General features: G+C 42.2%; 1 protein-coding gene and 1 pseudogene across 1 annotated transcript; both read right to left on the minus strand.

Annotated features, from left to right (window-relative positions):
- Positions 1–1,884: 1,884 nt before the first annotated feature.
- On the minus strand, positions 1,885–7,613 carry LOC141041854 (probable indole-3-pyruvate monooxygenase YUCCA10). The gene has a single exon (XM_073509371.1). The coding sequence runs from the start codon at positions 6,389–6,391 to the stop codon at positions 5,411–5,413; it is 981 nt and encodes a 326-aa protein (XP_073365472.1). The 5' UTR covers positions 6,392–7,613; the 3' UTR covers positions 1,885–5,410.
- Positions 7,614–12,620: 5,007 nt separating this feature from the next.
- Positions 12,621–15,433, minus strand: LOC141042137 (probable indole-3-pyruvate monooxygenase YUCCA10; annotated as a pseudogene).
- Positions 15,434–18,365: the final 2,932 nt, after the last annotated feature.

The following is an 18,365-nucleotide window of genomic DNA, read 5'->3' on the forward strand; positions in this document are numbered from 1 at the left end:
TTGCTGCATTTTGTATTCCTAGATTTAGTGCTTGACTCCGGTAGGAAATTGGGCATTGCTTAGCTTATTCAGGGCATCTCACAAACAAGATCGGCAGCCCTAGTTGCTGCCTAGAACAAAAGCGAACCAATGCTGTCAGGATCATGCATCCAAATAACTGAACTAGCATAGAAAAAATGCCACTCGACACAGTTCTGCCAGATTTGGTAAAACAATCTGGAAGCGGTATAGAGAAGCTAAAGTGCTCGCGCGCACACACACACAGAGGACGGAGGAGGGGAGGGAGACGTCCGGGCTGCGTGGTAAGGCCAACTCCAACGCGCGACCCCAAATGGATGTCTGCTTTGTCCGGATTTCATCCGTTTGGGGGTGACAATGGGCCGTGTCCACCCGGATTTGTGGATGCGCCGGCCGTGCGCCCAACGCAAGGCCGCATTTCGGCCACATCCCGTCCGCATGCATTTTTTCGCAAACACATCTTTTAATTTTTCATCATTGATTTTTGATACATGGAAGCACATCACCAAATCTTAACTAGAATAGCAAGACCAAAGAAAACAAGAACCACAAGAAGACATTTTAGAAGATATCCAACTTCTATAACTGCTCCCGTAAGTTGGATTAGTGCCTTCTCGATGCATTCATTGTTGATCTGCGGAGGCTCGATCTTGCGTGCTTCTTTCTTCTTCGAGTATAAAGAAGTAGACGTTGCTTCCTCGCATCTAGTCTCATGTCTAGCCGCTATTCTAGCAACAAGTGCACTAGTCTCATCTCTAGCCTCTATTCTAGCTACAAGTGCACGAACATCTACTAAATTACGCTCTATCAATATATCGATGTACTCTTCTTTCCAATACCAAAAGTTGCATCCATTCTACAAAATAAAAATTTAAGTTAGCACAACTAGTCAAATCCAAGAGCACAACCGAAACTAAGTAGCACATACCCCATTGGTTGAGCACTTGATGAACACCGATCCGGGATGTTCCGGCGTTGTAAACACGCGACGCAAGACCTTCTCTGGGCAGTCATCGCACTTAATGAGTAGCAACGGTTCGCCGACGAGCTTTTGGGCCAGCAACGAGCCCGGCCGATGGCCGTTCGTGTATCTGCCGGCGAACCGCCGAAGGTGTAGATCCGAGCGGCCAGAGGAGGAATCAGTACCTGCACGCGGCCTTGCCGGGGCCTTCCGGCCCGGTGCCCGGCCAGTCCATGCCACGGCGTGGCCTCCCGCAGCCGGGTGAGCTCAAGTCCGGCCGGATCCGCTCCAAATCCGACCGCCGGGAGTGCAAATCAGGTGGCCGTGGTTGGGTAGCTCGGGGCATCGAGGGAACGGGGGCTGCGACTAGGGTTGGGGCGAGCACGCGACCGAGCTGCACAGAGGCAATGTCGGGGGCGGTGGCGAGGGACGAGAGTGGAGGCGTGCGGCTGGAAGGGGTTCGGTGGGGATAAGAAAAGAGGGGTCTGTCTCCCCAACGGGCGGGCCAGGGGAGGACATGGGCAGGCGCCACGCGCCGTCCGCGCGTGTCCATTCGGCCGCAAATTTGGCCCAAACTTGAGTCGGAAATGGGTCGAAAGCGGACAGAAAACGGACGACAGTCCGTTTGCGGCCGCGCATTGGGAGGCCTGATCCGTCCGTTTACCCCCAAACTGACGCGAGCGGATAAGATGGGGTTGCGCGTTGGAGTTGGCCTTAAAACCCTAGAGGAGGTGGAGGATAGCGGATTGGCTGGTTTTGTTTATGTTGACTAGTGGAGGCCTCGCTTCTCATTGCTAGGCCTGCTTGCTTCCTTCTCCTTGCTTAAGGGGCCGGCCCATTATATCATAAATAATCAGGAGGCTGGCCAAAAAATGCCTCAGTTTTTTTAGGAACAATGCCTCAGTTAGATGTGCTATTTTTGTCTAAAAAAAGGTTAGATGAGCTATTTACCCCTCAAAAAGGATGTGATATATTTGACAGATCATAGGAACTACTAACATTCTAATTAATGTTTATAAAAAGTAAATATTCTAAATTTATCTAAAAAAGTTAAACATTCTAAATAAGATGAAAAAATGGCAAACATTCTAAATATAGAAGTACTTTTTTGCAAGACAAATATAAAAAGTATACTTATCTCAAATAAAATAAGAACTACGGAGTTGTATGTATTCTAAAAAAATCAGAACTAGTATATATAGTCGCTAAAATAATCTACTAGTACCTAGTATATACTACTATTTGGCAGCAGGTAACCTCAGAGGGAAAATAACGGCAGCTGGTCTTATGACTTTTTTTTCAGTTCCAAAACACTGAGATAGAAGGTGAGAAGACAATGGCAGAAAACGGAATCTACCATGGCTAATTGTCGTTCTTTGTTAGTGCATTGTCATTTATTTTTGAAATTGGTTATTTGTTCCATCTTGACGGCTCACAGTAACGTGAATTAAGCACTACATGGCAACGAATTTTTGATGTTTGTATCACCTCGTAGTTTGAACTTCAGCCTTTACCTATTATAGATATGTTAGCGTTGCGTTTCTTATTTGCTGTGAACAGTAGGGAGTTCGTGTACATATATTAAATAATAATATAAAATATATAATTTTAAGAAATATAGGAAAAGGGGAAATAAAATACAGAGGTACACTCCGCCAATCCACGAGTCTTATGATCATCTTTCAGTTACTAGTTATAGTACCTTTCTTCCATCAAAAAAAGTTATAGTAGCTTTCAGCCAATTCAATTTTGGCATCAGCAATCTTTTCCATCCGAGTATATTTAGTGTTGGAAGTCGGTAAAGTCAAACGAGTCAGTTGATAAAAGTGATGGACTGAATTGGGAGAGGCTCATCCCCTATATATGCTTTATTCCGTCAGTTCGCCTTGTAAAAAAACTTAGCATTTCTTATTGTACTGATTCAATTGATGTTCTATCTATTCCATTGACAATATCGGTGTTTCCCCCAAAAAGAAAAGGAATGATTGCTTGCTTGCTATGCCTTCAAATATAATGAACATCCGATATATATGCAAGTAGCGGCCTTGTTCATCATGTAAGTGCCTAATTTGTGAAATATATAATTGCGTATTTGAGTCAGGTCTACATTATCTCTGTAGATAACTTGGATCTCTCTAGAAGTGCCAACTAGAAAATAAAATTGACATTATGAGAGAAAAGGTGTACTTATTATTTTTAATTATAAAATATGATTAATTAAGGCGGATTCCTTCGAATATTCCAAATACTTTGATGGTGCTTTTTTTGTTAGTCCAACAGTCTCAACTCAATCGATAGGTCGGTCGGTTCCTAACTTGAGGGTCATTCGACCCGTTTTTGGTTTTGGGCCTTGTTACGCCATGCCTCGATAGATCTTAAAATATGGCATTCTCCGCCGTCACAAAGAGGTCACCCACTGTATTTAGTGAAAGATAGTGAGCAAGTGTCAACCCAACTGAATTAATTGTCTTGTCATCACATGAATTTGCAACCAATAGACATGGCATGCATCTTTTGAAGCATGCATGATAAAACGAAATTTCATAGAATTTCTTCTTTCAAGAGTTAATTTTTTTTCATTTAGTTCCTCTAGTTGTTTCATTGTGTGTGCATGATATAAAACAATCCATTTCTTATATGTGTGAAATACTTTATATTAGTAATAATACTGAAAAAATGCATCTCTTCTAGTGGTAACTATACTAAAAAATTGTGTTCATGTACCCAATGAAATTATACAGTGCATGTAGTACATATCAGGCTTCGTATAACAATCGAAGTATTGACACCATGGTAGGTCATAAGCAATTTATATCCAAGACTACACGGATGGGTACCTTGGATCTCAGCCGATGGAAAACTTACTGCATACTGCAAACCCTGCGCTTCGGGCACAACAAATTGTGTCCACAACAGTTAAGGATACCAGTATCATGTAACCACAAATACATGTTCTACATAGTAGTTTTCCGTCATATGGTGTTCTAACCTTTAGTTTTAAGTTTCTAAATATGTTCACAGATATTTTTAATGATCTATAGTAAGTCAGCTAGCCCATGTAGTTGCACGGATTGATAATTAGTGTCATTCTAAGACTAAATAGCACCACGGTACCTACTGTAATGGATGTAGTGAACTATGCAGGGTTTTTTGGGTTGATGTGACTACTACCTCATACACCGATGGGGTAAACATGCCGCAAGAGATTTTGGTATAGACAACGGAGTATTGAGTGCATGCCTTTTGCACATATAATTTCAAGTAAATAAAATATAATACACAGTGGTAGGTTCAAGCAAAATGACAAATCTCTCTGCACAATAAGATTACAAACCCCTTTATTATAGTATAATAGTACATCTCTCTTCAGGGCACATATGAACCTTGAAATAAACATAAATCTACTTGTCTAAAAGCTAGATACAAAGGTGACATAATGGATATATTTCTCAAAGAATCAACCTTCTAGCATGCTTGCCATGGTAAACTACATGTAAAAGATGATTTAACTTGACATAGAGTCTATCACAGATTTGATGTCATTAGCGATATTCTTGGCATCTGCTGCAATACCGGCTAATCCTCTCCTCGCTAACCCAGCACAGTAGAGCCCATTTTCACCTTTCCAATGATTCGGATATTTTTGGATGGGCAGTCCGTTGCCATTTAACATGCTCTCACCATTCTGGATTAAAAAAGCATAGAGCTTGTTAGCAGATTTAATAATGGTTACACCAAGAAAACAAACTCAGACATGTTCAAACACAAGCTATATTACCTTGAGCCATATATTTGCCGTGCTTTTGTATCCAGTTGCAAACACAATCGCATCAAATGAGATTCTTTTACTGCATTGAAATTTAACTATGTTGCCCTTGATCTTACTAATGCCCCCCTGAACCTATAGGAGATAAAAATACATTGATAACTTGGCATATCAAATCAACATATGTTATAAATTTATGTCATGTCAAGGATATACTTACTTTGATGATGCCTTTTTTGATCAATCCAACAGTCCCAACATCAATCACTGCAGATCGGCCTGTTTCTGATTTGAGGGTCATTGGACCCATTTTTGGTCTTGTGATGCCATGTCGTGACAGGTCTCCAAATATTAAATACGCTGCCATCACAAGGAGTTTATCCACTAGATTCAATGGAAGATGGTGAGCAAGTGCCATCCCCAAACGAATTAATTCCTTTGTCATTACATGAATCTGCAACCACAAAACATGTCACACCTCTTTTGAAGTATGCATGATAAATAAAATTTCATAGAATTTCTTCTTTCAAGAATTAAAACTTTGTCATGTGGTTCCTCTAGTTTTTTAGTTGTTTGTGTGTGATATAAACTGTCCATCTCTTTTTCTATGTGAAATACTTCCTATTAGTAATAACACTGAAAAATTGCATCTCTTCTATTAGTAACTATACTAAGAATTTGCGTTCATGTACCCAATGAAAATATATAGTGCGTGTACATACCGGGCTTCGTATAACAATCGATGTATTGGCACCATGGGTCGCAAGGTCATAAGCAATTTCCATCCCGGAGTTGCCAGATCCAACGACCAATACATTCTTGCCAGAGTAGCTCTTGCCTGACTTGTAGCTTGAGGAGTGGATGACATCACCTGGAAAGTTTTCTAGTCCAGGGATCATTGGAATATTCTCTGCACTATTCTCACCACTTGCCACAACAAGAAACTTTGCCGTGAACTTGACTGTGGTGCACTTTGACATGTCCGTTGCCACAATGGACCAACATTTTTCATCATTGTCATATGTGGATGACTCCACGCTGGTGAGATACTTTGGTTGAATGTTGAAACACTCAACATAGTCATCCAAGTACTTCACAAACAAGGTTTTTGGTATGTATGTTGGTGCATCTACAGGGTATGACATGTGTGGCAACTCACAGAACTCCTTTGCGAGATGCAGCTTGAGGCGATCATATGCACGGTTGCGCCAGAGTGACGCGCTACAGCTCTCGCGCTCGACGATGGCATAAGGAATCGAGAATTGACCAAGGCATGCTGCCGTTGCAAGGCCTGCTGGCCCAGCACCAACAATCAACACTGGAACACTCTCCATTTCAAGGGGAAGAGTTGATGAAGTTGTGGGATAAGTCCGGTGGTAGGCTGCAGTGTTTGTGTGTTTGCTCGATGAACTTTGGATGACAGGCTCGCGTATGGGGGCATATATATGTTGGTATCTTTCATGGGCCAATCTGTTTTTTGGATTGAGGGGTGAAAAGGGTAAATATTTATTGAGGTCTAATCCTGGTGCATACGAGTATTTCCATCTAAAAATGGAACCGTTGTTGGTGTGGAAACATGTACTGATACAAAATAGGCAGGAAACACACTCTTGATCGATTGCTGTTATTGGAAACTTATCGGCCATCTTTTTATGTGTAGATTAAAGATTCTTTGTGTTTCTTTCCTTTCGCATCGTCACCAATGACAATTACTACTCTAATATTCAAGTGTTTCTTCCTCTTTCTATACGATATAGAATAAGGATAAGTCTAATTTCCAAACACACATTTATAGGCAAAGTCCTATTTCAATTTTTCAGGTTAACATAATGCGGATGACATGGAAACAATATCATCTCAGAAGGATTTGGTACCAACCATGTTAACTGGTTTTGCCGGCTAGTTTTGCCTCCGGTTCAGTTGTATGACGGCCAGTTTTGCCTCCGGTTCAGTTGACGACCATTGCCACGATATCTTTTGTGTCAACACAACGAGCCATTCGATGTTGTGAACAAACAAAAAGTGGAACTTTAGTTCAAATATTTGAAACCAATTTTTTTTAATATAAATTCGTTTCTATACTGAACACTCGTTTAATGTGAGGCCATATTTCAACTTTGGTACATGTATATTGTCCTACGCCTGAACATCAAATTGAGCGCTCATTGTATTTTAACTCTACACACCAGAGTGTGAATCCTCATAAACCCCCAAGTATTTTGTTAAAAAGATACTAAACCACTTCACTGAAAATCAAAATTGTCAATCCTGTCCCGATGCGGTTTTGCAAACTTGTATGGTTCCAAACTGACTGACACAGGCCAATCACAATTGTACGCGACTTCCATGCAAAACTGAACTGGAGAAGTGGAGCACGTACAGTTCATCCAATTTTGATTTGACTAACTGGATAATCCACTACCTTCTGTGACCTACACTTAGCATGACACAAACTGCAGACTGGACCTATCAAACATATGATTACACTCGATTTACGACCATCGAGTTCAAATGATTTCAACATCTACCAGACAACCACTCTGCCTCGCTGCCTCCTGGTGATGGATCTTGTAAAGACTTGTCGTGCTAATGGATGTTGTAAAAGACTTGTCTGGTTGGTGGGTGGATTCAGGCCTTCCTCACATGAAGTTGCGTGTGGTTCAGACAAGTTGCTTCTTTTCTTCTCTCCAAGATGGTCACTTCCCTTGGATCATCTTTGCCTGCGCAGGAACTCCCGCATTTCTTGGTGGAACTCCGCGTTCACTATCAATCACATCTTCTTCGCGTCCTCCCACAGCAAGTACCTGTTATCCCTGGCGTGGTCACAGCATTGCTCAAACATGTCCTGCACAAGTAAGCGTGTCAGCAATCAAGGCACCGGAACAGAGCAACCAGGAGCGCGCGAGGCCAAGGATTCGACTCGTGGGCCGGCAGCTTGGCCCACTCGCGACCGGCATCTTCCCTGGTGGCTTGCAGGCCAGAACTGGGCCTGTTAAGGGTGTACGCGAGGATATATCTGTTGGCGTGTGTTGCGTGTGGATCTGGGAAGGAACTGGTGGCTTCGGCCAGAACCTCATGTGTGTGTGTGTGAGCTTGTATCCGCCTCCCATGGCGAATTCCTCCCCAATTCGAAACATATAAGTTGGTAGCTTACAAAGCGGCACCCAGATGTAAGTATAGTGGTAATCAGACTACTAGAGTACATGTTTTCAAATGTGTCCAAGTACCATCCATCCGCAAGGAGCTGGCAGGGTTTGGTGGGTGAAGGGTTTATACCTTGCTCGGAAAATCCTCGTATACATGTGACAGGACCATCTCGACCTTGTTACGGTCATTCTCCCACAGCCTAATCTGCACCGGAGAATTGGTAGTCTTCAGTTTTATATCCGTTGAACAGATGATGTCTGGTATATGAGGGATGGGTTGCTGTGCTTGCCTGATCTGTAACATTCTCTGGGACTAGTGGTATTTTGTCGATGACACAAGGGTGGGCATTTTGCTGAAGGAATGAAATTATCTGAAGAAGAAAAAGAATAAAGCATAACTGCATGTATCTATCTAACAATGAATCATGTAGAAATGTGTGATTAAGATGATTACCTGTTCAGCAGTGATCCCGTTATCAAATGCACCATACAGACTTTCTTTTGTAATAGCTTCCACAATAAGGTTTGGGAGTTGATACTCTACCCTACAAGACCATATTTGTTGAAGCGCATTCAGCAAAGATTGAAACTCAGAGCACGAGGGGTATGAAGGACTCACAAAATACAGCTACCATATGCAACTGTGAACAATCTTTTCGATTGTGGATGGTTAAGACAATAACTAGATCCACAAGCAGAGTCGGGTTCAACATTTTTGAGGGGCTTTGCATCTTGGACGTCCATACATAGTTAGGTTAATAAGCTAACAAGCAAATAAGCAATCCAATTTTGCTGCATTTTGTATTCCTAGATTTAGTGCTTGACTCCGGTAGGAAATTGGGCATTGCTTAGCTTATTCAGGGCATCTCACAAACAAGATCGGCAGCCCTAGTTGCTGCCTAGAACAAAAGCGAACCAATGCTGTCAGGATCATGCATCCAAATAACTGAACTAGCATAGAAAAAATGCCACTCGACACAGTTCTGCCAGATTTGGTAAAACAATCTGGAAGCGGTATAGAGAAGCTAAAGTGCTCGCGCGCACACACACACAGAGGACGGAGGAGGGGAGGGAGACGTCCGGGCTGCGTGGTAAGGCCAACTCCAACGCGCGACCCCAAATGGATGTCTGCTTTGTCCGGATTTCATCCGTTTGGGGGTGACAATGGGCCGTGTCCACCCGGATTTGTGGATGCGCCGGCCGTGCGCCCAACGAAAGGCCGCATTTCGGCCACATCCCGTCCGCATGCATTTTTTCGCAAACACATCTTTTAATTTTTCATCATTGATTTTTGATACATGGAAGCACATCACCAAATCTTAACTAGAATAGCAAGACCAAAGAAAACAAGAACCACAAGAAGACATTTTAGAAGATATCCAACTTCTATAACTGCTCCCGTAAGTTGGATTAGTGCCTTCTCGATGCATTCATTGTTGATCTGCGGAGGCTCGATCTTGCGTGCTTCTTTCTTCTTCGAGTATAAAGAAGTAGACGTTGCTTCCTCGCATCTAGTCTCATGTCTAGCCGCTATTCTAGCAACAAGTGCACTAGTCTCATCTCTAGCCTCTATTCTAGCTACAAGTGCACGAACATCTACTAAATTACGCTCTATCAATATATCGATGTACTCTTCTTTCCAATACCAAAAGTTGCATCCATTCTACAAAATAAAAATTTAAGTTAGCACAACTAGTCAAATCCAAGAGCACAACCGAAACTAAGTAGCACATACCCCATTGGTTGAGCACTTGATGAACACCCATCCGGGATGTTCCGGCGTTGTAGACACGCGACGCAAGACCTTCTCTGGGCAGTCATCGCACTTAATGAGTGGCAACGGTTCGCCGACGAGCTTTTGGGCCAGCAACGAGCCCGGCCGATGGCCGTTCGTGTATCTGCCGGCGAACCGCCGAAGGTGTAGATCCGAGCCGCCAGAGAAGGAATCAGTACCTGCACGCGGCCTTGCCGGGGCCTTCCGGCCCGGTGCCCGGCCAGTCCATGCCACGGCGTGGCCTCCCGCAGCCGGGCGAGCTCAAGTCCGGCCGGATCCGCTCCAAATCCGACCGCCGGGAGTGCAAATCAGGTGGCCGTGGTTGGGTAGCTCGGGGCATCGAGGGAACGGGGGCTGCGACTAGGGTTGGGGCGAGCACGCGACCGAGCTGCACAGAGGCAATGTCGGGGGCAGTGGGGAGGGACGAGAGTGGAGGGGTTCGGCTGGAAGGGGTTCGGTGGGGATAAGAAAAGAGGGGTCTGTCTCCGCAACGGGCGGGCCAGGGGAGGACATGGGCAGGCGCCACGCGCCGTCCGCGCGTGTCCATTCGGCCGCAAATTTGGCCCAAACTTGAGTCGGAAATGGGTCGAAAGCGGACAGAAAACGGACGACGGTCCGTTTGCGGCCGCGCATTGGGAGGCCTGATCCGTCCGTTTACCTCCAAACTGACGCGAGCGGACAAGATGGGGTTGCGCGTTGGAGTTGGCCTTAAAACCCTAGAGGAGGTGGAGGATAGCGGATTGGCTGGTTTTGTTTATGTTGACTTGTGGAGGCCTCGCTTCTCATTGCTGGGCCTGCTTGCTTCCTTCTCCTTGCTTAAGGGGCCGGCCCATTATATCATAAATAATCAGGAGGCTGGCCAAAAAATGCCTCAGTTTTTTTAGGAACAATGCCTCAGTTAGATGTGCTATTTTTGTCTAAAAAAAGGTTAGATGTGCTATTTACCCCTCAAAAAGGATGTGATATATTTGACAGATCATAGGAACTAGTAACATTCTAATTAATGTTTATAAAAAGTAAATATTCTAAATTTATCTAAAAAAGTTAAACATTCTAAATAAGATGAAAAAATGGCAAACATTCTAAATATAGAAGTACTTTTTTGCAAGACAAATATAAAAAGTATACTTATCTCAAATAAAATAAGAACTACGGAGTTGTATGTATTCTAAAAAAATCAGAACTAGTATATATAGTCGCTAAAATAATCTACTAGTACCTAGTATATACTACTATTTGGCAGCAGGTAACCTCAGAGGGAAAATAACGGCAGCTGGTCTTATGATTTTTTTTTTCAGTTCCAAAACACTGAGATAGAAGGTGAGAAGACAATGGCAGAAAACGGAATCTACCATGGCTAATTGTCGTTCTTTGTTAGTGCATTGTCATTTATTTTTGAAATTGGTTATTTGTTCCATCTTGACGGCTCACAGTAACGTGAATTAAGCACTACATGGCAACGAATTTTTGATGTTTGTATCACCTCGTAGTTTGAACTTCAGCCTTTACCTATTATAGATATGTTAGCGTTGCGTTTCTTCTTTGCTGTGAACAGTAGGGAGTTCGTGTACATATATTAAATAATAATATATAATATATAATTTTAAGAAATATAGGAAAAGGGGAAATAAAATACAGAGGTACACTCCGCCAATCCACGAGTCTTATGATCATCTTTCAGTTACTAGTTATAGTACCTTTCTTCCATCAAAAAAAGTTATAGTAGCTTTCAGCCAATTCAATTTTGGCATCAGCAATCTTTTCCATCCGAGTATATTTAGTGTTGGAAGTCAGTAAAGTCCAACGAGTCAGTTGATAAAAGTGATGGACTGAATTGGGAGAGGCTCATCCCCTATATATGCTTTATTCCGCCAGTTCGCCTTGTAAAAAAACTTAGCATTTCTTATTGTACTGATTCAATTGATGTTCTATCTATTCCATTGACAATATCGGTGTTTCCCCCAAAAAGAAAAGGAATGATTGCTTGCTTGCTATGCCTTCAAATATAATGAACATCCGGTATATATGCAAGTAGCGGCCTTGTTCATCATGTAAGTGCCTAATTTGTGAAATATATAATTGTGTATTTGAGTCAGGTCTACATTATCTCTGTCGATAACTTGGATCTCTCTAGAAGTGCCAACTAGAAAATAAAATTGACATTATGAGAGAAAAGGTGTACTTATTATTTTTAATTATAAAATATGATTAATTAAGGCGGATTCCTTCGAATATTCCAAATACTTTGATGGTGCTTTTTTTGTTAGTCCAACAGTCTCAACTCAATCGATAGGTCGGTCGGTTCCTAACTTGAGGGTCATTCGACCCGTTTTTGGTTTTGGGCCTTGTGACGCCATGCCTCGATAGATCTTAAAATATGACATTCTCCGCCGTCACAAAGAGGTCACCCACTATATTTAGTGAAAGATAGTGAGCAAGTGTCAACCCAACTGAATTAATTCTCTTGTCATCACATGAATTTGCAACCAATAGACATGGCATGCATCTTTTGAAGCATGCATGATAAAACAAAATTTCATAGAATTTCTTCTTTCAAGAGTTAATTTTTTTTCATTTAGTTCCTCTAGTTGTTTCATTGTCTGTGCATGATATAAAACAATCCATTTCTTATATGTGTGAAATATTTTATATTAGTAATAATACTGAAAAAATGCATCTCTTCTAGTGGTAACTATACTAAAAAATTGTGTTCATGTACCCAATGAAATTATACAGTGCATGTAGTACATATCAGGCTTCGTATAACAATCGAAGTATTGACACCATGGTAGGTCATAAGCAATTTATATCCAAGACTACACGGATGGGTACCTTGGATCTCAGCCGATGGAAAACTTACTGCATACTGCAAACCCTGCGCTTCGGGCACAACAAATTGTGTCCAGAACAGTTAAGGATACCAGTATCACGTAACCACAAATACATGTTCTACATAGTAGTTTTCCGTCATATGGTGTTCTAACCTTTAGTTTTAAGTTTCTAAATATGTTCACAAATATTTTTAATGATCTATAGTAAGTCAGCTAGCCCATGTAGTTGCACGGATTGATAATTAGTGTCACTCTAAGACTAAATAGCACCACAGTACCTACTGTAATGGATGTAGTGAACTATGCAGGGTTTTTTGGGTTGATGTGACTACTACCTCATACACCGATGGGGTAAACATGCCGCAAGAGATTTTGGTATAGACAACGGAGTATTGAGTGCATGCCTTTTGCACATATAATTTCAAGTAAATAAAATATAATACACAGTGGTAGGTTCAAGCAAAATGACAAATCTCTCTGCACAATAAGATTACAAACCCCTTTATTATAGTATAATAGTACATCTCTCTTCAGGGCACATATGAACCTTGAAATAAACATAAATCTACTTGTCTAAAAGCTAGATACAAAGGTGACATAATGGATATATTTCTCAAAGAATCAACCTTCTAGCATGCTTGCCATGGTAAACTACATGTAAAAGATGATTTAACTTGACATAGAGTCTATCACAGATTTGATGTCATTAGCGATATTCTTGGCATCTGCTGCAATACCGGCTAATCCTCTCCTCGCTAACCCAGCACAGTAGAGCCCATTTTCACCTTTCCAATGATTCGGATATTTTTGGATGGGCAGTCCGTTGCCATTTAACATGCTCTCACCATTCTGGATTAAAAAAGCATAGAGCTTGTTAGCAGATTTAATAATGGTTACACCAAGAAAACAAACTCAGACATGTTCAAACACAAGCTATATTACCTTGAGCCATATATTTGCCGTGCTTTTGTATCCAGTTGCAAACACAATCGCATCAAATGAGATTCTTTTACTGCATTGAAATTTAACTATGTTGCCCTTGATCTTACTAATGCCCCCCTGAACCTATAGGAGATAAAAATACATTGATAACTTGGCATATCAAATCAACATATGTTATAAATTTATGTCATGTCAAGGATATACTTACTTTGATGATGCCTTTTTTGATCAATCCAACAGTCCCAACATCAATCACTGCAGATCGGCCTGTTTCTGATTTGAGGGTCATTGGACCCATTTTTGGTCTTGTGATGCCATGTCATGACAGGTCTCCAAATATTAAATATGCTGCCATCACAAGGAGTTTATCCACTAGATTCAATGGAAGATGGTGAGCAAGTGCCATCCCCAAACGAATTAATTCCTTTTTCATTACATGAATCTGCAACCACAAAACATGTCACACCTCTTTTGAAGTATGCATGATAAATAAAATTTCATAGAATTTCTTCTTTCAAGAATTAAAACTTTGTCATGTGGTTCCTCTAGTTTTTTAGTTGTTTGTGTGTGATATAAACTGTCCATCTCTTTTTCTATGTGAAATACTTCCTATTAGTAATAACACTGAAAAATTGCATCTCTTCTATTAGTAACTATACTAAGAATTTGCGTTCATGTACCCAATGAAAATATATAGTGCGTGTACATACCGGGCTTCGTATAACAATCGATGTATTGGCACCATGGGTCGCAAGGTCATAAGCAATTTCCATCCCGGAGTTGCCAGATCCAACGACCAATACATTCTTGCCAGAGTAGCTCTTGCCTGACTTGTAGCTTGAGGAGTGGATGACATCACCTGGAAAGTTTTCTAGTCCAGGGATCATTGGAATATTCTCTGGACTATTCTCACCACTTGCCACAACAAGAAACTTTGCCGTGAACTTGACTGTGGTGCACTTTGACATGTCCGTTGCCACAATGGACCAACATTTTTCATCATTGTCATATGTGGATGACTCCACGCTGGTGAGATACTTTGGTTGAATGTTGAAACGCTCAACATAGTCATCCAAGTACTTCACAAACAAGGTTTTTGGTATGTATGTTGGTGCATCTACAGGGTATGACATGTGTGGCAACTCACAGAACTCCTTTGCGAGATGCAGCTTGAGGCGATCATATGCACGGTTGCGCCAGAGTGACGCGCTACAGCTCTCGCGCTCGACGATGGCATAAGGAATCGAGAATTGACCAAGGCATGCTGCCGTTGCAAGGCCTGCTGGCCCAGCACCAACAATCAACACTGGAACACTCTCCATTTCAAGGGGAAGAGTTGATGAAGTTGTGGGATAAGTCCGGTGGTAGGCTGCAGTGTTTGTGTGTTTGCTCGATGAACTTTGGATGACAGGCTCGCGTATGGGGGCATATATATGTTGGTATCTTTCATGGGCCAATCTGTTTTTTGGATTGAGGGGTGAAAAGGGTAAATATTTATTAAGGTCTAATCCTGGTGCATACGAGTATTTCCATCTAAAAATGGAACCGTTGTTGGTGTGAAAACATGTACTGATACAAAATAGGCAGGAAACACACTCTTGATCGATTGCTGTTATTGGAAACTTATCGGCCATCTTTTTATGTGTAGATTAAAGATTCTTTGTGTTTCTTTCCTTTCGCATCGTCACCAATGACAATTACTACTCTAATATTCAAGTGTTTCTTCCTCTTTCTATACGATATAGAATAAGGATAAGTCTAATTTCCAAACACACATTTATAGGCAAAGTCCTATTTCAATTTCTCAGGTTAACATAATGTGGATGACATGGAAACAATATCATCTCAGAAGGATTTGGTACCAACCATGTTAACTGGTTTTGCCGGCTAGTTTTGCCTCCGGTTCAGTTGTATGACGGCCAGTTTTGCCTCCGGTTCAGTTGACGACCATTGCCACGATATCTTTGGTGTCAACACAACGAGCCATTCGATGTTGTGAACAAACAAAAAGTGCAACTTTAGTTCAAATATTTGAAACCAATTTTTTTAATATAAATTCGTTTCTATATTGAACACTCGTTTAATGTGAGGCCATATTTCAACTTTGGTACATGTATATTGTCCTACGCCTGAACATCAAATTGAGCGCTCATTGTATTTTAACTCTACACACCAGAGTGTGAATCCTCATAAACCCCCAAGTATTTTGTTAAAAAGATACTAAACCACTTTACTGAAAATCAAAATTGTCAATCCTGTCCCGATGCGGTTTTGCAAACTTGTATGGTTCCAAACTGACTGACACAGGCCAATCACAATTGTACGCGACTTCCATGCAAAACTGAACTGGAGAAGTGGAGCACGTACAGTTCATCCAATTTTGATTTGACTAACTGGATAATCCACTACCTTCTGTGACCTACACTTAGCATGACACAAACTGCAGACTGGACCTATCAAACATATGATTACACTCGATTTACGACCATCGAGTTCAAATGATTTCAACATCTACCAGACAACCACTCTGCCTCGCTGCCTCCTGGTGATGGATCTTGTAAAGACTTGTCGTGCTGATGGATGTTGTAAAAGACTTGTCTGGTTGGTGGGTGGATTCAGGCCTTCCTCACATGAAGTTGCGTGTGGTTCAGACAAGTTGCTTCTTTTCTTCTCTCCAAGATGGTCACTTCCCTTGGATCATCTTTGCCTGCGCAGGAACTCCCGCATTTCTTGGTGGAACTCCGCGTTCACTATCAATCACATCTTCTTCGCGTCCTCCCACAGCAAGTACCTGTTATCCCTGGCGTGGTCACAGCATTGCTCAAACATGTCCTGCACAAGTAAGCGTGTCAGCAATCAAGGCACCGGAACAGAGCAACCAGGAGCGCGCGAGGCCAAGGATTCGACTCGTGGGCCGGCAGCTTGGCCCACTCGCGACCGGCATCTTCCCTGGTGGCTTGCAGGCTAGAACTGGGCCTGTTAAGGGTGTACGCGAGGATATATCTGTTGGCGTGTGTTGCGTGTGGATCTGGGAAGGAACTGGTGGCTTCGGCCAGAACCTCATGTGTGTGTGTGTGAGCTTGTATCCGCCTCCCATGGCGAATTCCTCCCCAATTCGAAACATATAAGTTGGTAGCTTACAAAGCGGCACCCAGATGTAAGTATAGTGGTAATCAGACTACTAGAGTACATGTTTTCAAATGTGTCCAAGTACCATCCATCCGCAAGGAGCTGGCAGGGTTTGGTGGGTGAAGGGTTTATACCTTGCTCGGAAAATCCTCGTATACATGTGACAGGACCATCTCGACCTTGTTACGGTCATTCTCCCACAGCCTAATCTGCACCGGAGAATTGGTAGTCTTCAGTTTTATATCCGTTGAACTGATGATGTCTGGTATATGAGGGATGGGTTGCTGTGCTTGCCTGATCTGTAACATTCTCTGGGACTAGTGGTATTTTGTCGATGACACAAGGGTGGGCATTTTGCTGAAGGAATGAAATTATCTGAAGAAGAAAAAGAATAAAGCATAACTGCATGTATCTATCTAACAATGAATCATGTAGAAATGTGTGATTAAGATGATTACCTGTTCAGCAGTGATCCCGTTATCAAATGCACCATACAGACTTTCTTTTGTAATAGCTTCCACAATAAGGTTTGGGAGTTGATACTCTACCCTACAAGACCATATTTGTTGAAGCGCATTCAGCAAAGATTGAAACTCAGAGCACGAGGGGTATGAAGGACTCACAAAATACAGCTACCATATGCAACTGTGAACAATCTTTTCGATTGTGGATGGTTAAGACAATAACTAGATCCACAAGCAGAGTCGGGTTCAACATTTTTGAGGGGCTTTGCATCTTGGACGTCCATACATAGTTAGGTTAATAAGCTAACAAGCAAATAAGCAATCCAATTTTGCTGCATTTTGTATTCCTAGATTTAGTGCTTGACTCCGGTAGGAAATTGGGCATTGCTTAGCTTATTCAGGGCATCTCACAAACAAGATCGGCAGCCCTAGTTGCTGCCTAGAACAAAAGCGAACCAATGCTGTCAGGATCATGCATCCAAATAACTGAACTAGCATAGAAAAAATGCCACTCGACACAGTTCTGCCAGATTTGGTAAAACAATCTGGAAGCGGTATAGAGAAGCTAAAGTGCTCGCGCGCACACACACACAGAGGACGGAGGAGGGGAGGGAGACGTCCGGGCTGCGTGGTAAGGCCAACTCCAACGCGCGACCCCAAATGGATGTCTGCTTTGTCCGGATTTCATCCGTTTGGGGGTGACAATGGGCCGTGTCCACCCGGATTTGTGGATGCGCCGGCCGTGCGCCCAACGAAAGGCCGCATTTCGGCCACATCCCGTCCGCATGCATTTTTTCGCAAACACATCTTTTAATTTTTCATCATTGATTTTTGATACATGGAAGCACATCACCAAATCTTAACTAGAATAGCAAGACCAAAGAAAACAAGAACCACAAGAAGACATTTTAGAAGATATCCAACTTCTATAACTGCTCCCGTAAGTTGGATTAGTGCCTTCTCGATGCATTCATTGTTGATCTGCGGAGGCTCGATCTTGCGTGCTTCTTTCTTCTTCGAGTATAAAGAAGTAGACGTTGCTTCCTCGCATCTAGTCTCATGTCTAGCCGCTATTCTAGCAACAAGTGCACTAGTCTCATCTCTAGCCTCTATTCTAGCTACAAGTGCACGAACATCTACTAAATTACGCTCTATCAATATATCGATGTACTCTTCTTTCCAATACCAAAAGTTGCATCCATTCTACAAAATAAAAATTTAAGTTAGCACAACTAGTCAAATCCAAGAGCACAACCGAAACTAAGTAGCACATACCCCATTGGTTGAGCACTTGATGAACACCCATCCGGGATGTTCCGGCGTTGTAGACACGC

Source organism: Aegilops tauschii, chromosome 2, assembly GCF_002575655.3.
Source record: "Aegilops tauschii subsp. strangulata cultivar AL8/78 chromosome 2, Aet v6.0, whole genome shotgun sequence".
Classification (NCBI taxonomy): Eukaryota; Viridiplantae; Streptophyta; class Magnoliopsida; order Poales; family Poaceae; genus Aegilops; species Aegilops tauschii.